This window comes from Rissa tridactyla, chromosome 9 (assembly GCF_028500815.1).
Source record: "Rissa tridactyla isolate bRisTri1 chromosome 9, bRisTri1.patW.cur.20221130, whole genome shotgun sequence".
In the NCBI taxonomy this organism is placed as follows: domain Eukaryota; kingdom Metazoa; phylum Chordata; class Aves; order Charadriiformes; family Laridae; genus Rissa; species Rissa tridactyla.
The window spans coordinates 21,128,966-21,151,864 of NC_071474.1; the positions used below are offsets into that span (position 1 = coordinate 21,128,966).

Genomic DNA, 22,899 nt, shown 5'->3' on the forward strand with positions numbered 1-22,899 from the left:
AGCTTTGGCTCTTGAATTCTTAACAATCATTCTCTTTTCTATCATTCCAAGGAGACGACATCACAAATGAAAGTTATATCTCTATCTTTTGTTTAAGCTCAAGAAACCTTCAGAAAAGCCTTATGGATTTTATGATAAGCCTGGATATTCCGTTGTTTAAAAAACTGAATTTTGGGCAGGAAATTCTGTTAGCTGATCGTCAGGGAGGACTGCATAGGACTACTCCCCTGGGTCATCACTTTCTAGCTCCTCAAAATAAAAATGTTCAAAGGCTGGAAATACTGGAGAATCCCTGCATATCTCTCTCAAAACATTGTCACGGTTGCTTAAAAAATATTTAACACTCAGGGGACCCTCTACTGCTCCTTTCTGATCTTGGTATTGCTGTGTGTGTGCTCTGGAATAGCAGCTCTTCCTCTCACCATTGGAAACGCTGCAGCGTGTAACACTGGTGCCAGCTGAGCAGTACAAGAGCTCTACCAGAAAGGTACCTTTTGCAGAGACAAAGAGTGGCAGGAATCACAGTGAAAAGCAGAACCGATGTCTGCGTGCCAGGCACATGCACCAAATACCACACTCTTTTGCTTAATTCTGAGACAAGTTCATTTCTACTTTGTATCCAATTTTCTTACTCATCCAAACATGTGTCCTCTTCCTCAGTTGCTTACTCTTGCAAAATCTGTGACCTATGTACTTCTCCTCCAGCAACACTCTGTGTTAAAGATCACTTGCCTATTTTCTCATCCTTACCCTCTTCCCCATAACTGCTGGGGTTTTGAGAAAGGCTATTTCAGGAGGCAGTTTCCTAATATGTGTTGCATATGTGACTTGCTAATCCAAGGACTGCACAGACGCTAGAGGGAAACAGCAAGAAAACAAATTAGAGCAAGATGCACATCTCAAGCAGTAGCAGGAGAAGCTTCTCCAAGAAAGGTAACATTTATAACAGTGTTTCTTCTTGATTCTCTTATTTCTGTCTGCTTTAATGGCCCTGTCCTCCACAAGCCATTCATACAGATGAATGTTGCGACTGCCACCAGTGACTTTTGCTAGTTGTTGCTTTTGCATAGCTATTGGAGCTCTGACATCAAAATGTAATTGACTGAGGTTTTTCATAACCAGAACTTGTCTTTGCAGATGTTTGGTGGGGTGGCAGGATCCAGAGAAAAGCATGTACAAGTCATTATGTAGTTACTTTTTCAGGTGTTCTCAGCTGAGGAAAATGAGTTTGTAAAACATGTCATGTTACAGTATAGTTTCTGCCCACAAGAACAGATTTTCCATATTGAAATCTATCCATCTCTATTATGTGTTTGAAAAGCTTCATATCTGGACCGTTTTTATGCTGAGTACATTTCTTTCATGCCCATTGGGCCAGTCTTTCCAGTGCAGCTTTCCCACATGTTTAAAAATTCATTGTCTAGCAAGAAAAAGGTTGTCTTAAATTTTGTCCCTGTCAACGGCACAAGAATGTTTTTTTGCATACAAGAACTGGCAGAGCATTTGCTTCTTTTTCTTGCCTATCATTTCCTTCTCCCCTTGCAAGCTTTAAAACCCCTGATTTCCCTACCTGCTGCACAGACTCGCCAACATTACAAGGTTCAGCCTGAGCTACGCTCTTGGGAAGCAAATGAAAAGGAGGAACAGGCACAATACCAGGCTGCCATTTAAAGAGATCTTTGAAGTGGCTTCCAGACTGTTCAAAGACAGAAACAATTTAACTCTTTATAGACAGCAGCTTTCTAGAGAGCTTTAGGTAATTCCTCAATTTGCTAACATTTTCCGTTATAGAATCTCACTACGCTATTTAAATATTAATACTTAAGTCTCTAGACACCATGCAGAGGTCTGAAACTCTAAATCAGCCCTAAAATAAAGCATTCAAATTTTATTTTTCCAGGTAACTAATTTATCATCAGATTTTGCATTGCAACCTGTTTATGTTAGCTCATCAAACTATCAAATCTGACACACTCAGCTTAGGTTTAATTCAAATTTATATTCCATAAGCAAGTTTTTCTTAGAATAATGGCATGCATAATTATTTTTTAGATTTCTTGATAGTCTGCGTATATTTCTCTTTTGCTTCAGATCGGCAATGTGTATACACATTGTCAAGAGATTTCAGAACGGTGAAGGAAAATGCTTCTTTAATTGGGAAAACAACTAATGGTGAAATAGGCAAGCCAAGTGGGTGACATGCTGCATGCTCCCATCCTTCCTTGAATAGAATTATGCCTGAGATACATATTGCCCTACAATACATAATGTTAGTCCCATACACAAATGACACCAGGCTGCTTCTGTACTTTCTCCAAACTCATTTTACTCTTGACATGGTAATCTATCCTACATTCTCCTTTATTCTTGAATGCGTTTGTCTGATTATATGCCATTACCATCTCTTATCCAAGGATATCGTCCCTTGCAGGAAGATGTGAAATAGAAAATGGAGCTGAAAACAATACTCTAGTATTCACAGTAGTAACTATGCTATTGCTGTGATCATTAACTCTGTTCTCAGTTTTAGTTACCATTATAGTACTTAATCCCTAATCCCCTAGTGCAGGGATTTAGATGAACGAACAGGACCCAGAGGGCTAAAATGGCCAAAGTGCCTCTCACCTCTGCCATTCTCCAGCTTACCACATCAGTTTGACAAAAAATCCATGTGTTGCATTGCCAAGAACAGCAACAATTAATAATGATGTATGCGCAACGTGGGTAACCAATCTTCCAAGACCACATCTATCAAAACACCAGCAGAACTAACATCAAAACTGTGGATTCTGTACAGTGGAGACCAGCAAGAAAGAGGAATTTCGAGTGGCTCTTATGTGTCTGCAGGACACCCACTGTAAGATGGTGCTGGGCTGATGACACAGCTGGATCTTGGAGCAGTCCAGCAGCATTGGCTCTGGCAGCCTCTGCTGACCTGTTTCTCCCTACAGCCAGGAATGGAGTCAGGTGTCCCAGTATTTCTCATGTCAGTACATCCCCTTTTCGTGTTACAAAGTCCATCTATAAAGGCTGCTTAAAGTATTCACTCAGTAAAATCCACAGGTTGGCCACCTCCACTGTACAAATTCCCCTTCTCTACCCTTGTCCTAGTACTTTTTTATCCCCCTTGAACTTGGATATTGATCGTTCTTTGCAATCTGCATTTTCATTATAATACAGAGCCTGGAAAAGATTTCTCTGTATAAGTAGTAGATCAGTTATACCGATCTTTAATGCCAGTACAAAATACATCGCTCCGTAATAAACTCTTACCCTGGCTGATAAAAATAACCAAACTTGTCAGGTCTTGCTACCTGCTCTCCAGTACACCATGTTAAAGATACTACCTGTACTAATTATATATTGTACAAAATGCATCAGGCTGATACTATAATCACTGTCTGTCACCGAACTGTCTGTTTTAGTCAACAATAATTTTGTTACCTTATTCATAGCCTGGCTAAAGCACGCTGCCCTAGTCTAACTTACTGACTGAAGCAATACTCCATGGCAGATGCTGTAATTTGCGATTTTTTCCCATGTCAGCAATCATAAAACCTAGAAACTTCGCCTCCTTTTTTCACCTTTTCTTTAGGTGCAAGGAGAAAAATAGCTAATAATAAAAATAACCTATACTCTTTTAAATGATACAAATACTATCCTGAGTATATTGAGAATATCTTAATCTACTCACAGCGATGCGAATTCAATCAAGTCAATTTCTCCAACAAATTCAGACAAAGACAGAAAAATTTAAAGATTTGTAAAGGAAAGGATTTTAATAATCTAGTCTATCGTCTTCCTCATCATAAGCTACAGGGCTTACCTGAATTAACTTCTGTTAGAATAAGGATGCACCTTAATAAAGAAACATCTAGGCCCTACTTTACACATTTGAACATTTGTTTATGCATCTAGATTCAACTGTCAGCCACTGGATTTTGTTAAATCTGTTGATCGTTGATACCAAAGGCATCCCTCATCACAGTTCTGTGCACCACACGAGCATCCACACCAAGCCAGACTCAATAACAGGCATTTTCAAAGCTTTTCTTTAGAGTCTGCATGATTTTTTTTCAAACATTCTTCCTAAAACTGTGGGCACCATGGCTTGACTGTGACCATGGTAGTTGCAGAGTAAAAATGACATACACATAACCTCTCTCCTATTGAAGTTTCCTCCTGTTTATACGCCCAGGAACACACTGGACTCTCTCATCCTATCATCATGGTGGGACCTCATACTTCCTAAAAGCCTCAGGTCTTCTATGTTGTATCTGATTCCCAGAGGAGAATCTTCTATCTTGTAAGGCTTCCCTGCATTATTATTTATTTTTTTTAATTCCTAGAGGTATGATTTTACATGTTCAATGAAATAACAAATACAGCCCATATTTTATACATGAGCTATTCTCAAACTTTGTATCTACAATTTGTTTCCTGAAAAATAATTGCTGGCCCACTTGCAGTTTTTGCAGGCAGGATTATAAACTGATAATGAGACAACTCCTGTGGGAGGCAGGGGAAGGCCAAAACCAAATATATTTGAGGGCAATACCTGATATAAACCACTGCCTCACTGCAGGTGAAAATTTACCAAAGTTTGCCATTATTTCTTTTCATAAAATTTCCTGTGACGTTAACAACTGAAGATTAGATGCTTATCAAAGTGACAACTTAATATTGTCTGCTTTTCAATAAACCAGAACGTGTATTAGATTAGTATTTAGAAAGTGAATTGTGCATTATGCTGCAAATTGAGATGTTGACACGATATATTTTACAAACCACAAACTGTAGTATGTAGCTATAAAGAGGTAATTTAGAAACAATTGAAGCAAGAGTCAAATGTGATGTAACTTCTTGTATTATCCTTTCTTTCAGTTACACACACCAGTATTTGTTAATTTTACAAAATATACGATTTTGCTGCTTAGGGGATGTAAGATGTGAAAACAAGTAGGAATTATTCTATATCCCTACCTAGTAATCTCTTGATAGCTATCTGAATTAGAAAGCGAGGTTGCTCGAATAAACCAGGAAGAAGTTTGAACGGCAGCCAGAGAACTTGGTGCCATTTAGGGTAGCGTTGCTTTTAACAACAAGCAGCAAGCTTGCCAAGCCAGACCAAGTCAAGCCTAAAAGTTAGTTTAACTCTTTCATACCTAAGATTTACTTCAGTGACAGCAAATCTGGAAGTGACTCAAGTATGAGAAGATTTTGAATAAAATGCTAAGGGGTTCAGTTTTATACTGTTTTATGAAGGAGCATTCACACCCAGGAACAGCACTGGCATAAATGAGGACTGGTGGAAGTGATCACGGAATCACAGCAGCGTTTAGGCTGGAAGGGACCTCTTGAGATGGTCACGTCCAACCTTCTCCACACTGGCAGGGTCAGCTGGAGCAGGTTGTCCAGGACCATGTCGAGTTGGGTTTTGGGTATCTCCACAGACAGAGACTCCACAACTTCTCTAGGCAACCTAGTGTTTAATGGTACTTTATTTCCCATGAGTTTACTACTCCCAGTTTGTGAGGTGCTGTGGAAGGACAGAGATCTATAGACAGAAGCACATCTAACTCTGTACAAGAAGCAGTTGCCAACAGGTGTAACATCTCGCATAAGAAAATTGAGCTAAATTGAGTAAAGGTTTAAACAGAAGATTCACAATATATTACTTTGGCTATGAAATGCAAGTAATCCCTGGACTCTATGAGCACTCTGGCTAAAAAATAGCAATCTCACCACGAGGAATAAGTGATATTTCATACATTAAATGATACCTTAGCTCGATCCTTTTATATGTCAGTCTGGGTAGGAACATAAGGTATCCATGCTATAAATAGTTTCAACGTAGCTAGATTGACTGCCTGGATTCTATCTGCAATGTAGCTATGTCCTAAATACAGAAAGTATATATATACATATATCTCTCTCTCTCTCAATGAATTTAAAAGAATTCATTATATCTTTGAATAATTCACTGTAAAAATATTTATTTTAGTTTTCATCCCTGATGTTACAATTTCTTGGTAGATATTAGTATCAGTCTTGGGCAGGATATTTTTCCTCTTTACTCTTTATAAACAATACCTAATTAATGTTTTATTAGGAGAGCACACTAAGTTCACCACTAATTCACATTTAAGCAAAACCATGCCACAATATCACTAAATGTCGAAGGAATGCATGCAGTTGAGGGTTTAAAATTTAGTCCTTGATCCCTCAAACCTGTGTGGACATGCCAAACCCCCTGTACTGGTGAGCCATCTCTATGCAGTCAGCTTACCCTCGTCCAAACAATAAGTTGGTACGCTTACAGGATCAGAGCATTACTGAAAAACACGTATTCAGATATTCTTGAACATAAATAAATGAGGGGGTTTTGTTCTTTTAGAAAATCCGGCTCTAGGTATTCCTAAATTTGCAGCACTTCAAATCAAAGTGCTTTGGAAAATTAGGCTGGTAATATTGATACTGTATATCGCAAGATATTTATTTGTCCTGCTCACTTACCTTCCAGAGAAGCCCTGCATATATGTATCTTTCTAATATAAGTCAGGAATTCAGTGATAGTTGAATAGACCGCACAGTACATTCAGGACATTCATATTTTAAACTTTTCTGAAGGAGCAAATTAAACGCTCAGACTAGGATAAGAAAGGTTTTAGTCAACAGAAGATGACTACAGATATTTTAGCAGTTATTGATGCTCTAAAATAAAATTAAGCTGTATCTTTTGTTGAAGTTTGGAAAATGTAGAAATCTACTTATTGTTTCTAAAAATATTAGGTAATTTGCTGTGTTTTAAATCCCCTTGATAAAAATTCCTCCAAATAGATAAAACAATGTGTCTTTTAGAAGCATTTGAAATGTTTATCATTAAGGGCAATTTAAAACCATAGGAAAGAAAACCTTTGAGTTTGTTGAATCTTCACTTTCTTGTTTGTGTATCTCAGAATGAGACAACGTACTTTTATTTTCTATAAATTAATATTAAAAAGTATGTCTGTAAAAACCAAGCTTATGAAAGTGTATTGAGCTGTCCAGACGACAAGGTTCTTCACAGCCTGGAAAAGCATCCAATATCTGATCTAATTTAAATTTTCTTCTACAAGAAAACACTTACCTAAATTGCTGTAGGTAGCACTGCAAGGATTTAAGTCAGGAAAATTTGAAGCTTCTTCCTTTTCTTCCTCCCCTTGTGGGACACGAACAGATGATACTGGTATAACCGAGGCACTGCCGCCATTGTCTTGCTTCACAAACACCGCTCTAGGAACACGAGGGGATAAATCCTCCAGTGTCGTATCATCGGGCACTTGACTGAAAGAAACAGAACAAAATCACCTGGAGACCAAAGCTACTAGATCCTACTGGCAAAATACCAGATGAGGCATTATATATCTTCAGGAACAGGAGTGAACTGGTAAAGAAATAAGCTCCTTTTGCCCTCCTTTTTTTTTAAGAACAGCTTCCTACGATATTTTCCTTAATAAGAAGAAACAACGTTTGACTGAAATAGTTACACGTGGTCGTTCATGCCTTTCATACAAATGGGATAATAAAATGTTTAAATATTTTACAGCTGACTACAATCACCATATATCCACATATATATGCAGGCATGATTCTGCATAAAACATGTAGGACTCATAGGACGGCAGCAGAGTTTAAGGTGATTTTTACCAATCAGAACAATTTTGCTTTAATCAAAGATACCAAGGTACAGCAAGGGGGCTGTTAAGTCTTAATAAATGCATAAAACTTTAACGATATGCTTTCATATACTCGTAGGATTTTGGGAACTGACACTTTTGGAAACAGACCAGTAGCTCATCTAAGCCAGGGATCTATTTCCCATATAAAATTATCCAGGATTAAAATCCATCTGCATTAGGCCAATTGCAAAAGGCCATGAAGACATTCCTCTGTGCTTGCTCTCAGCTCTGAAGTTTTAATCAAACTGTGATGACTTATGGGACAAAAATGTGAAAATCATGGATTCAATCAGTTTCCATGGATATATTTATTGCAGTATGATTTAAAAATTATGCAAGATATTAAAAAAAGTTCAGATTTATTAAAAAAATCCCAATCTTATTGGAAACATAGAACAATTATCAATAATATGCCACATAAAACGTGTCAGAGCAAAAATATTTCTGTGCCTTTATGCTCTCTCACTCACAGAAACAAACAGGCATTATAGGCCAAATCTCAAGAGCATATGACCTGTTCACTGCTTCTCATTATTACAGCCTTATCAAATAGAACAGCAAGAATTTTAAGTACTCGTGACTTCCATAAGGGATAGAAGTAACGCACTTCCTTCAAAAGATGATCACCACATCATATATCTGTACAGATATTTAATTTCTGTGGTAAAGTTTTAAAACTTATATATATAACTTCTGATGAACAGAAACAAAAACTATGCATTTTTGAATAGGCAGAGCATCTGAGTTTTCGTAATACAAATCCTTAGAGTGGAAAGAGTTAACAAATTGTAGGCATATGTCTCTCTATGTCAAAGCCAAAACACTGAAAATCATGATACACAATCTTCTCCCAATCCTAGACTACAAAGATTAAAACATGCCAATACTTTGCGTAACACAAGACCCCATGTACGGTGCAGCGCGCACATGCTGTTTCTACTCAGAGTCATGAATTTTAACTGCAGGCTGATACAAACAAAACTCATTAGAACTTGTTAGTAAAAGAGCAAAAATGGCATAAGTTCAAAAAGGTGTAATCTTTAATCAGCATAAAACATTTTGTTCATTTTTAGTACCATGCATAGGAATGGTGTGAAGAACATTCCATGTGCCGTAAATATATCCACATTAAAGAGTTAACCTAATATAATTTCAGAGTAAAGCATACATAAAATTAAAGCAGTAACAAGGCTCTCAAGATGATGAGAAATTAAAGACTTGTAGTTGCCGTAAATCATATACATACCTGCATTCCTCAATAAGAATGTTTTCTTTAAGTAGTTTCTAGTAGCTTTACAGTTCTGTCATTGCCACAAACCAGGGATTATCATTTCTCCAAGTAACTTTTTAGTATTGATTGGTGAGGTACAGAACAGACTCATTCTCCAAACCAGACACATGCAAGCACATACACTAAACCTAACGCTCAGAAGCATTTTGCCAAAGTAAACCAACAACTAGGAAGGAAGAAAGAAAAAAATACCAACTCACCCACTGTACTCACTCACACAATTCCCCATTAAAGGAAATTCTTTCAGGGCCTTCTTGAGTCTCTTAATCATGTCTTGAAACTCTGGCGAGCCATTGATTCCACAGTGTTCGGATGTGCTACAAGTTGTGCAAGCTGTAAGCAAGAGGGCTGAACTCTGCACAGAGTGATACACCTACTGCACCTTAATGTTTACCTTGGGGGGTTGGTCCCCGGGACTTGCCAGAGCGCCCCAGGAAACCAGTTTAGTTACAGCCCTGCCTTCTTAACTCTTCCCCTGCCTTCCTGGAGGAAAATAGTTCACGCTCTACTACATCACTGTTTTGGTATGACAGCTATGGTCTTAGTCATGTTAATTAGTTAAGGAAAAGCAGGTTCAAATTTCAAGAGGAGTTTAAAGAACTTGGACTAAGGCACTGTTAAAGGTAAGTGACTATCTCAAATCTGTATTCCGACCAGTTTTAGTGTCTGAATCTAATACGTTTAAAATCACAGCAATGAGGTGTCAGGCCATGAAATCTGTGGGGAAGTGCTTCCCTGCATTTTAGCAGTAAAGACAGGGAGATCAAGAGTACCTACGCAGTGCAGTGACTCAACCAGCAAATTGCCAACCCGTAATCAGCCCGACAGAACACAGGAGGAACAAACGGGGAAAACATCCTCACCGCATTCCCCATTGCTTTTGCTTCATGAAACAGTCTAAACAGTTAAAATGACTAGTTTTCGAGAAAAGCAGAGCAGCTGATAAGCAGGCAGTTCTCTGAGATTAGAACCATTAAAGCCTGGTTTTGTGTAACTTTGTATCTGCTTGTTGATAGCAAGTGATACTTCAAGCTATCTCCTTATTTGGGATATTTATAGACATTTTGCCAGGATGGATTCTTTGATGCCTTGCATAAGAACACATATTTAGCTTTTACCATAGTGGGTGCAGCCTCCTCTGTCCAAGCCTTTTTCTTTTCCCTTTTTTATTTCAAAAACAAACTTCATAGGCAATGAATTACCTTAGAGAACTCTGCTCCTCGGGCATGTGTGGCTGAAACTAAACAACTGTTCAGTTAATGGAGGGAGCAGCCCTCTGCACACAGAGAACACATTTGTTTTCCTAAGAAGCCGAGATTACGTGCAGCAAAAAAACTTGCCATAAAAACGACAGTCCTTCAGTGCCACCGAATTCACATACTTCTAATTCACATGTGTACAAGCTCAAAATTGTTTTAAAAGTGTGTTTTTTTTCTGCAGAGACAAATGCCCCTAACTCCTTCCCTCAAGCTCTCCTCCTTCACAGTTTTTGAGCGATAGCCAAAAGATGATGTGGTCTAACTTGTCTCCGTCTTTTGGGAATAGTAAAAATCCAGATAGCAGCCTGCCTAGTGTGTTAATTTGTTTTAGGACAGTGGAATCACAGCTATTGTGTGACCTGTATTTTCCTCTATTCAGAGCACGCCTTCTCAATTAGGATGATTAATACAGCAATGAGAGGAGGGAGATAAAGTGGAATGCTTATGAGAAGTGATTCTGAGAGTGCATTCCTGAATTAGGGTCAGATCTAGAGGTCAAGCTGAGAGAGTACAGTTCAGTGTAAGACAGCACATAAATCCAAGTGGCAGAAATTAGCGACAGAAAGACAGAGAAAAACTGATGTAGCCTTAGACCCAGCCGAGACTGATCTCCTCCCTGAGTGGACATCAGCAAAGCAGTAATCAATGGTAGTCCTACAGTTTGAGATGAGAGCTGGCCAAGGAAGATGACTTAGTTTTGCACAAAAAAATCTCTGTAATTTTTAGACATATTTAGTTTCAAAGAGATCCCTTCAAGATCCCCTCAGGCCCTTCGCTTTTAAGCTAATAAAGCTAATATAAAGCCTAAATTGACTGAATAATGCTTGAGGAAAAATGCAGAGAGGTTAATAGCCTGAGGGCGGTCAAAGGCCACCTTCCACAGGAACTTCTACTCAGAACACAGACCACTTTATTTCTGCAAAGCACTGAGCAAAGACGATCAGTGCCCAGGTTTCAGTCAGAGCACATTATGGGAACAGAACACCCATTCCAGTGAGTCACGCAGTTCAGTTCCTCCTCACCACCATTAACCAGAATTAGTCACTTAAGAGGAAAGTGAAAATAACTTGTCGAATGACAATCTGAAATAACTAAACAATAAAGTTTATTCCTAATTCTTATTATGTAGAAGTTGGCTTAGTCCTGAAGCATGAGAATTTATATTCTTTTTTTTTTTTTAAATCTTCTCTAATGCGATGTTTGCATGGATAAAGGGAATATATTTGATAATCCAGTAAAGACATCCTGCTAAGCTCTTTAGTGTCAGTGAAACTTAATGGCAATGAGTTCCACAGATTAACTGTGCATTACAAAAAAGACATTTTTCTTTATCCATTTTAAGTTCTCAGTCTTTCCATTTCACAGACTGTATTAGCGGAGTTAAGAACAATAATACATGACTAATAATTTCTTACTCTAAATTTATAAAATAATAAATGGTAAAATCCCTTCTACTTGGTTCTTTAATGGTCCTCAATGTTTACAAATTTTCACATAAAATGTTACCAAACTTCTTGCTTAATAAACATCCATAATTTCCAATTCTGTTCGCATACAGATATTCTAGAGAAAAATCTCACAAAAGTTTTTCATTGATGAAACAGGGCAAAATAGATAGTTAATGCTTTTAAAAGCACTGTTAGGCACTGCTGAGGAAGGTAAATAAACCTTGCCGATACCCAGAAAAAAACAAGTCAACACAGATCTGAGGAGAAGGGGGAGTTGATAGTTCCACCTGGACTTTTCAGGTGAGAATTTCTCCCGTTTCAGTAGACTTGCTCAAGCAAGAATTTTCTTTTCAGTTATAACATCCTTGAATTCTCCTCACCAATTTATGCAAGCTGCACTTAAAAGATTTTGGATGCAGGTGAGAACCTTATCTTAAGACTTATACAAGAGGTCCTCTAAACTGGGAAGAACTTTGTTTTAAACAGGGCCCTACTGTGATTTAAAAGACTTTGTTCTCTTCTGAAGTAGTTTCTGAAGCAGCTGTGGAATCTGCAGGACTGGATCAATGACGATGAGAAAGTGGAATGTGGCAGTGGTGGTTATTCCTGCCTGTCTCTGGATGTGATCCTGACCTTAATATATGACTACAATTTTGAAGACCAATGATTGCAGTTGTTTTTACCGAGTAATCTGTTACAACATTCACATTCCCCTCGGTATACAGAGCACTCAGAGTAATTTCATGGCTCCTGTCCCACTGAATCAAGATAGCCTACGTCTAAGCTCCATTCCCTACACTGTTCAGGTACTCAAGGTCCGCAGATGACGTGCACTGTGGCACACCCCTAGCCCCAGTCACCGCTATTTTTTTTTTCTTTAAATAACAATTAGTGGCATAACAGATATTTCTTAAAAACCCACTGAAGAGAGAACCCATTTGGGGCCTGTTAAGTTTTGGTGCTCTAAATCACCTCATTGGAATTGTCCTACTCCATTGCCTGTATGCGGAAATTTGATGCCTAACTCAGATTCTTGAAATCACATTTGGCTTACTGTAATTTAAAGCAAACAGTGTGAACAGTCATCAGCAACCTCAACGCAATCAGCACAACAAAAAGCATTTGAGGACCACGTATGCTACTGAAATGCTTCCATGGCAGGCAGGAACTGTGCAAGTTTTTGGCCAATTTTCTAAAAAATTTTAATCTGTCACTGACATTTATGTTAATTTCAGGAGCAGCAATCTGTCTGGAAGTTATTGAAGGTGAACTATTTGTACTATGAGTGTGGCACTGGGGTAAGATTTGAAGGATAACAAGACATTTCCAAGAGCTTTGATATCTATATCGTCTGATACGTATAGAGCCCATGAAAGGGTCCAGTGAAATGCCCAGCGGCTATTTTAACAAAAAATAGCCTTAAAAGAATGCAAATTGCTGATGTGTGTAACTGCAATGGAGAAGCATGCTTTTTAAGAAAAACATTCAAAACACGTCTTTAAAATATGTATAAGCATTTCACTCCTTTGGGAAGCAAGATATAACAACAGGATAGTGATGTTCTGTAGCTGTGGAACAACGCAACTCATATATATCGATTACGAGCTCAAATCCTTTTGACAAAGTTAACATCATTTTAGTAATTAGATCGGTAATCCCAACTTTAACTATGAAGAAATACTTTTTTATCTAAACCCAGAATGGAATGAATATACAGACCTCACTACTTGAAGGAAGTATTTCAGTAAACATATAGTTTTATCTTTAGTTCATCCAAGTCTGGCCCAAAGACCCTATAAAGGGAAAGTTATGGCTGACTTGGAGCTATGAAAGGGAACTATTCAGTTTAACACATAACTGAAATGGAAATGGCTGCGCACAAACCAGTTGTGCCTTGATTTACAAAGGCACTGCCATCTAAAACATTGCTGAATGAGGTTTTAGTTCTGCTCTGATGTGCTTTATGAAGATAGGAAAGGAAGAATGAGAAGGCTGTGCTGCAGTTTTCTTTTAGGAAATGTCTTAATCTGAAAAGCTGCTACTGGGTATAAACAGTGATCTCTCAATGGAGAAGAGAAAGCTTTATCTTGTGAAACTCCAAGAGCAACAGTCTGATCCACTAGATAACAAAGCCTTTGAAGAATCTTTTTTTTTAACCTTCTGTGTGGATTCCACACTGTGCTGGACCACTGTCATCAATTATGGTGACTTAGGCCAGAAATATCATCATGTTATCTTTGTAGAGGTCAATTTTAGGCTTTGCCTGAGAACAACTGCTGTATCAGGAGCTACAGGTGTTCTAAGAACACCTGATTTTCATTCCAATTAATGATAAAGCTGATGCGATTGCTGATTTTTAGCAAAAATTAATCTATCTACAAATTTTTGGTCAATATAATACATGACTATTCGCTAGCTCCTTTTGAACAACCATATGTGCATCCTGGCATCAAACAGAAAGAAACAATTACATGGATAAAACAAAACTAAGTTCTTTTCTATAGCAGCGAGATAATTTTCAGCTTTCCAAAGAGCTGAGTATTTTGCAAGTGCTGTTCAAAAGGAAAAACTGACCTTTGTAGTGATACCTTCAGCCCTGTTTTGTGGTTATGTTATCAATCTTTAGCAGCTTTTTAATCCATTGCAAAGCAAGGAAATATTGTATCTTCATTTAATTTGCTTTCAAGGCTCCCCGATAATCTGACATTTTTAAAGCTTATCTTATTTTCCAGGTCATCAGTTTGTTTTTTTCAGTGAGCTTACTGTTAGCATTCTGAGTTAGAAAAAGTGTCATGTTCATTGATTGCTATCTTCATGTCTTCTGTTTTCCTCTAAGCCTCTGCCAGCTTAACATGTTTTAGCCTGAATTAACACTAACCTCTTACTAATACCTGAAGAGTTAACACAAAACAAGTACAGCATCTCGTCTGTTATGTCTCCTGCTTGCGCAAAAACGGAAGTTGACAATCCTGATTCTCACCTACTGGGACATTAAAAACAAAAGGCAAAACCCTTAAACAAAAAAACCCCAAACTTCATTTTTTGGCACTATAAGGTTTCACTTGGTCTCTTTAACAATATTAAAAACTAAGCAAACCCCTAAATAACTTAAGGCATCAAATTGCATCAAGGTAACTGAATATAATAACTGAAGGATAAAGACACCCACTGTCCAGTGTTCCTACAATGTATTTCCCAGCACCTCAGTGTATTTTCTTTGAAATTTGTAGAAACCATAGGACAATATTGTTAGAAAGAAGAACTTCCAATTCTGAAGTTTGTAAAATTCCAATTTTCACTAGGGAAAGGGTTTTAGCCAATATTATCATGACTTGCAGAAAAATAAAGAGTAAACATACTTTTTGGAATAAGTGAACGAGACAGGACAGAATGACCAACTGCCTTCAACAGGAATGGCAGAAAGTATTCCAGTAATAGTGCAAAAATATGAAACATAATAACAGCACCATCTCTAGGGTAGTCTAAGAACAAGTGCCAACTATGACCGCAGCCATTAGCCTGTTACTGCCATTTTACCAGTGAGATACGCAGCTGCTCCTTCCTGACTGGTCCCCCTGTCGTATCAGGGAATTGATCTGGCTGAAAAATAACTGCAAAGTTATTTTTCACTTGGATCACTTCCTCAGGCTGCTTTGCCACAGGTGACCACATGAACTGTCTTGCCAGCACAAAAGCTGGGCGCTGAGGAGGTAGGAGCAAGTGAATCTCCTGATGGTGGTGTATTTGGTAATGCTGCTAAAAAAAATGTTGGTACAACCTCATTTTTCTCTAGGTTTGCCTGGAGATAACAGAAAAAATGGGTTCCTTTAGAGGGGGGTTGAGAGCTTTAACTCACTCTCTAAAGCTGCCTACTTCTCCCCATTTAATTTAGGGTAACTCTAGAGAGACTAGATTCCTGTCAAGGGTTACTCTAGCCCTGGGTACATTCCCTGCTGTCTTTAGCCTTAATATGCACTGTAAATACAGGGACACCCCCTTTTATCGTCGCCCACACCCCTGGATTATTGTGGAACTATACTTCTTGCAGAGATGCTGAATGCTTACAGCTCTTACTGACCTTAATAGTTTGTGAAAGTGCTTAATGTTTCTGAAACTCACACCCACAATTTTTACTGGGATTTTTTAAAACCCTATTTTTAAATTTTTGTATACTTTATTCCTTTTTAAAATAAAACTCTTGACCCTGAGATTGCCATTCACAGAGTCTGAAGAAACAGACAGTACACTGAGATTTTGGAGACTGTCCTATCTTGTATTTGGGGCAATTACTTAAAAAGTTAATCTACAGAAACGAGCTTTACATCATACTGTGATAAACCCTATCACCACCTCACATTGAAACCCCCAAAGCTGTCCACGTCTGACAAAAGGCAAACAGTCTGATCTTCATGAGAATGCTGTATCAGTGTTCCCAAGATGTGATTTAAAAGTGATTTAATTACACTTGGTGCAAATAGTCACTCTTTGTTAGTTTGACACACAGTTATTTTACTTTAAGACAAGCAGCAATCAGTTTATGGTAAACTCAAACTATGCTCACACAGATTTCTATTAGTTTAAAGTCAACTTTAAAACCATTTTAACTAAAAATCACTGCAACTGTCTTGTGTAGACAACAGAAAAAAGAAAACCAAAGAACACTGCCACGATACATTGTCTGAAGCTCACACATAGCTCAAACTTTACAAAAATTTTTAATTTCCTACCACTAGGTTATTGTTATGATGAATTATATAATGCAAGTTTGAAGCTACTTTGGAACTGGTTTGTATAACATTGGAAGACATGTTTTAATACTTCCACATCTACAGTCTGTACTCAGTGAAGTGCCCACGTGACTGAGTGCAACAAATGTCTCCAGCCCTCGTAGGTGATGCAGTGTCACGAGTTGTAGGAACTCAGTGGTATGTTGAAAACAATGCGTATCTGGAAATAAACACGGTTCTTCGTGTTCAGAGACAACCACGAAAACACGTGTACTCTTGATAAGGGAATAAACAGACCTTTAAACCAACAGACAGACCTAAAAGTTCAACTACTGTGAACTTACAGGAGTAAACCAAATATCTACTGGCCAAATACTTGCACAGAAATTGAACCAATGAATCATTTTAGTAGATTCTGTTTAAAAAAAAAAAATTAAAAATGAAATCACTGAACAAAATTGTCAGGCACAAATGGAACAACCAGCTGTACTGAGTCCAATACTATTAGGGGACAAAGTATATTCATTGCTAAATGCCTTGAAAAACAGAGAGAGATTATTTTATAGATAATTCAATTCTATTATTGCTTTTTTACATGGTTTATTTTGGGAGTGATGCAGTGATGTAGCATCAAGTTAATTAGCATCTGTTGTATTCTTGGGTATGGGAGATAAAGTTAGCACACCATCTTTTAATTTGTATTATACTTTTCAATAGTTGCCTTCTATTTCTGCAGAGAAATTCTTTAGTTTCCTATAACATAACACTTTCTTAAACTAGAAATTCAGGAAAATCTATCTGATTCAATGTAACGTGGCTATTTTGACATAGTAGTGAACCTGCAATACAAATTCCAAATACCAGGTACTGTTTCTAGTAATTTTTAAAAATCTTTTAGGATATCCAATGTAACGCAAAGATTTTAAAAACATGCTTTAAGTTACCTAAAATAAATGTACCTTGAAAAAAATTACACTTAATGCAATAGAACTTAATTTCTCCCCTTTTCAGCAGTATGTACAGGACAGTTCACAGCTGAATAAGTGACTAAAAAAGATAAGCAAATTACCTGGGGATTTTCTTGGGAATCTGAGGTGGTGATGACTGACTTGCTATTTTCTGTTCAGAGCTCTCTGGAGACTTTTCCTGTGTTTCTTCTTTGTCTTTTGCTAGTGCATCAGCAATAGCAGACTCCACTCCACTCTTGTTTTGATGATCAGCCTTTGGTTCAGGTTGTGCTGGTTCACATCTATACATGAAAACAATCGACGGCTTCTCACTGGAGTCTGACTTTGCCTCACTGAACCAGTGATGACGTTGAACTGGTGGAGGGGGAAGCATATGTATAACAGTTCCATCAAGACCCACCAATTTTCCTTTCTCTCTTTCTTTCTCTTTGTCTTCCTCCTCATCAGTTTTTCTGCGGCGGAAGAAGCTCTTAAACGATATCCAGCGTTTGGGTTTTGCATCAGCAGCTCGGCGACCTTCTGAATGGAGGATGGACTCGGCCTCTGTTGACCTGGTAGGGCTGTTTGGTTTGGTCCAATTGCTGAAATGTCTTTGCAACAAGTTACTTGCATGATAGGGTGAAGAAGTGGACCGCGGAGGAGGAAATGGCGGTGCTTGCTCTGTTTTGGGACTTGTATTTGGGATAGCTCTTACTGGCTTTGGGGAGTGAGTGGCAACTGGCTGTGAAAGTGAATCTTTCTGCATTTTAATGGCAGCGTTTTCCGCCGTCTTGGATGACTCTATTTCAGACTGTGATGTAAACAGAGACTTGGGTCGTACCAGGGTGTTTTTATTAGCATCTGCATCCGGGGGTAAGGAATACAGTTCTTCTACACTACAAGACTTGGGTCCAGACTGAGGCGTTTCTGGAGGAGACTGCGGAGGCTGGATAGAAGCCACAATCTGTGAAAGCACCGTGCTCGCATTCTCTCTACCGCTGCTGCTGCCAACAGAAGCCTCTGGTGTTACGTCTATTTTTCCTGCAGGCTCTTGTGTTGTCTTTTGAACTCTTGATGGGGAGCTGTGGTCAGAACCATGACTTCTCTGTGGTGATATCTGACTTTTACTGAGACAGCTATTAAACTCTTGGACCTTTTGAGCCACAGAACCCAGCCTGCATTCAGAGCTATTAGTCACCCCCTTTGCTTGGGAAAATTCAGTGGGTTTACTTCCTATGGCTTCAGTCATTTTGCTTTCTGTTTCTATTTCTTCATATGTGTGGCTTATTACGCTAGTAGTTTTATCTTTGATGGATAGCTCTCCGCTGGTCCCTAGAAAACTTTTATAGATAGCCAGGTTATCATATGCATTTGGATTGATTACGATAGGAACTTTAATAGCATTTTTGGAACTCTTAGCATAAGTGGGCTCATCATGAATGATAATAGGAAAAGGGGGCATGCCAGCATTATTGTAGCTGTTGAATTTTATCTCCGATAAATTGGGAGACTTAACCGGGATAGTTTTTGAAGAAATGTTTGTAGCTGTAGGTGACGTAGGAGCTGACTTGTGGCTTGTCTTCCTGGGGGGAACAGAAGGTCCTGAGCTGTTAGAGATTAACTCCACCTTAGGTATCTTCTGTCTTGGACTAGTACTAGAAGTCCACACTTCTTGATATCTGATTGCACTGGATTTTTTCAGATTAGAATTTACTCGTACAGGTGATGCTGCAGAGGACGTAATAGGTGTGCCTGCAGTTACTGGTGAGCTTGGGTTAGATGCATTTTTGGTTTCTGAAGTTTCAGTCTGATTCTCCTTACATTCATTGGTCATGGCAGCTGATACATCTACTATGGTATATGGCTTGCAAACTGGTTGTTCCATATTCACCACCCTGTAAGGTTTAGCTTGCTCTTCCACAGGCACTAAATTTATAGTTACAGCTTGACCAGCAACATCTGAAGAACTTTTATTCTCTTGCTTATCAGTCTGCACGGCAATTTTGCCATCCTTCTCTTCCAGTCGAAGTGCAAGGACTGCCTTGTGAGTTTCCAGACTTTTCGTAACATTTCTGGGAGCTTTTGACACATCCTTCACTTGTTGATTATCACAAAGACTTTCATATTCTGGTTCAATCAATTTGAGGTCCTGAGGAGTACTAGGAGATAACCCTCCATTACAGAGCTTCTGTGAAGAACTGCTTGTTGTTCCAGACTGAGACTCTTCTGTCAAAGAAGAATCAGGAGATGTAGAATCAGAAGATACCATGCTCTGCATGCTCTCTTGCCCATAAAAAATCACAGTCTCTTCCCCATAACCATTTAAAATTTCATCGTAACTGTCGTCATAATCTACTGCACAGATCCGCTGCAGAGACTTGTTTCTAAGGGGCACAGTATTCCATTTTTTGTCAACACAGAACTGAACAGGAGATAGGGTGTTAGCTCTAAAATTAGCAAAGCGAGGTTGGCCCCTCATACGAATTTCCATTGCTAGCAACTCTTCATCACTTTCATCCCAGCTCTCATGTTCTTCTTGCATGCTGCCAAAAAACGTATCATCCTCACTCTCATCTCCGCTAGAGAACTCTGGATAACAGAAACGTCCACCTTCATTACTTATTACTTCAGTGCTTCCACTCAGAATAACATGCTTACTGTGTGAATCCTTCATTCCACCCATCATGCAGCTTGGAGGAATCTTTCTTTCTAATGATCTTTTATAACAATTATTTATTCTTCCCAAGAAGGTTTCTCTTGAGTTCGTTTCGTTTCCAGTTAGCTGAGGTGTGGTATCCAAACCTGCAATCTCCTTCAAAACTTCTGTCAGTCCATTATTATTGTTATTTGGTATCTTACCTACACCCTCATTGTTGCCATAAGGCCTATGAACTTGGCTGTAACCTTCAATTTCATCCTCATTATTATTGTTCAGTGGTTTTTTGTTCAAGACACCTTTGTTTCGGTTCCAACATGCAGGCACTGATTTATTCTCACAATGATCCGGTGTGCTCATTTCGCCGCATACACCCTGCCCATCTAATACCATCATGGTGGGTTTCACAGCTATTGTGGGTTTCTTTGCCACAGGTGGTCGGAAATTTCCTGTATTTCTCCCACGCTGGCTGTTACTTTGGTTTGCATTGGGTTTCAGATTTCCGTGTGAGAGGGTTTTTTTTTCAGATACTGGGGGTAACTGATGCAAGCTTTTGGGCTTGAAGCAGTTCTTACATTCACCAGGTTTCCAGACGTGTTCAGTGAAAGTGTTGCAAGCAGACATTTTCCCAGAGCTTTGCGCTTGATGCTGTGCTGTTCAGAGCATGGTAAGAATTTCATCCATATGTTTCCACTCCCTTCACTTAGTACGGCCACCGTTTGGAGCAGTGATCATTCTGAAACACAAAACAGAATGAGGATAAGAACGGGACAAAAAACAGTTTGATCATTAAACTTAACATTTTCTACACTATGAACGACTCGGAATAAGCAAGTAGCCTTTTACTGATGTCTTAGTTCTTTTTACTTAAATTTACAGAACTACGTAACTGAAATGCAAAAAAAGTTGCAAATATTCTTCTCAGAGATAAAGAATTAAAACTTTGGTAGCTAGGCCCTGTATTTCTGAAAGCAGAGAAAGAAAGAGAGAAGTGGCAATGACTGAGGATTTAGAGTAATTCGCTTGACTAGTTCAGGACCATTGACCTTTAATGTGGCCCAATAGAACAAATGCTAGGAAGAGGATATAACAGGGAAGATTAGTGCACATTGTGTTCAACATAACTACTTAAACATGAGACAGGAAAGTAAGAGTATGTTTACTTCTCCTAAATGCAATTGAGATAATTTGTTTTAGCTTCGAATGTGAATGAGCTCAGCTTAAGTGACAAAATATGTTCAAGCAATTCCAAACTCTGCCCTTTTAGCCCTTTTTTTGTCAGAGTCAAAATGTAAGTGGATAGGTATTTTGGTTGAAGGGACAGGCTGGGCTGCAATCTTGGAAAAGTCAGACAAAAATGCTGGGGAAACTTTTCTAGAAAGTCACTGTTTCTTCTCCTTTAGTTTACAATAGTGGTAATAAACCATTCCTATATCCTCAAAACAAAGCTATGGATTTTTAGTCCCTGATTTATTTCACATGTAGCTTTTCTACCTACCCCGCCCCCCCCCAAATAACAATTGAAAAAGAATTGAAAATCTCTTTCAAAGAGAACCTTTTTATTTCCTGAAACGATCAGCCTTAAGTAAAAAACAAACACGAATCTGCTGTGTTTTATAGTCATTGGGGTATCCAGGATTTGAGAATTTAATGAATTAATGCCTGAAGATTTTAAGCCGCCTAAGCCAAATCCACAAGTCTGGTCTCTTCGTCACTGTTGCATAACTCAAATTATTGGAGTCATTTTACTGAGGTGAAAGAATCTGTATGTCCACTGCTACTTCTGTAAACACAGGCATCGAAAATCAATGATTTTATATTCTTACAGGCTTTGTGTGAAAATATACTTGCTGATCACATAGGCACCTTGAAAGGGTATTAATAAACCCATTCGGCTCAAGATGCAGCTCTCTATTGAGCCTGTGGTTAGGAACTCAGCAGCAGGACGGCTATGCTGGAATTCACCACGGGCACAACTGGTTTTCATCAGTGTAGCAAACAATAGAAACCATTAGTAAAACTGACACTTGCATGGATTTTTAGTCTCCTCACGTACTGCTCTGTGTTTTGGCAAAGGGCTGTCTTACGCTGGAAAACTCCAATATAGCAATCCTGTTCCAACACCAGATGGGGCTGAAGTCTAACTCTATTAGACTATCTTCAGACACATTCGTGGTATACCAGGGCTATCGGATTTCATATGCTGATTAAATATGTTTCCAGACAAAGCCTTTTGCCAAAAAGTCAGTGCCAAAAGCTTTCTCTATATGACGTAAGAGATAGAAAGTCTGCCAGACAGAGAGCTGCCCAAACTTTCAGCCTTTGTTTTTTATATATAGAGTCTTTGTATTTTTTTGATCTCTGCCAACGTTTGTCGCTTCTGCACTTTGCAAGCCGATATAGCGTAAGGAGAAAAAGTACATTAAGAAATAATTCTCCTAAAATCAGAGTGTGAGAGAGAGAGAGTGCATGCGCGCATACTAGAATTTTATACTCTGGATTAGCTCCTCCTTTTCGTGTATTTAACAAATAAAAAGAGTAAAGTTACACTAATGGGAATCTAAACTAAATGTTTTCTTGGAAAATATATTTCTCCCTTACCTAAAACCTCGGAACAAACAATTTAAACAAAAGGATTAGTGCATATGTGTGTGGTTTCTAAGATGTAACTGGGTGATATTATTTCTCTGAAATTGCGTAAACTGCACGTGCTCTAGAATCCTGTGACAAACCAGACAGCTTTATGGCCTTCCAGGCTAAGCATTTTCTGCTAATAACGCTGGGGTAGAAATGAGAAAGCCATCTACTGCACACCTTCATGTGTGTGTTAAAACATAAAAAAACACACAT

At 38.5% G+C, this 22,899-nt stretch overlaps 1 protein-coding gene across 12 annotated transcripts in view; it reads right to left on the bottom strand.

Moving 5' to 3' along the window:
• Window positions 1-22,899, bottom strand: part of PEAK1 (pseudopodium enriched atypical kinase 1) — a 121,037-nt gene that overhangs the window by 17,664 nt on the left and 80,474 nt on the right. For 11 of the 12 annotated variants that reach the window (XM_054213504.1, XM_054213497.1, XM_054213496.1 and 8 more), the window contains 3 exons: window positions 17,516-20,785; window positions 9,213-9,329; window positions 7,130-7,326 (listed from right to left, as the gene is read on the bottom strand). In XM_054213504.1, the coding sequence (XP_054069479.1) occupies window positions 7,130-7,326; window positions 9,213-9,329; window positions 17,516-20,673 (3,472 nt within the window). In that variant the 5' untranslated portion in view covers window positions 20,674-20,785. The remainder of the gene's footprint in view (window positions 1-7,129; window positions 7,327-9,212; window positions 9,330-17,515; window positions 20,786-22,899) is intronic. The other variant, XM_054213507.1, reaches the window with a different exon arrangement.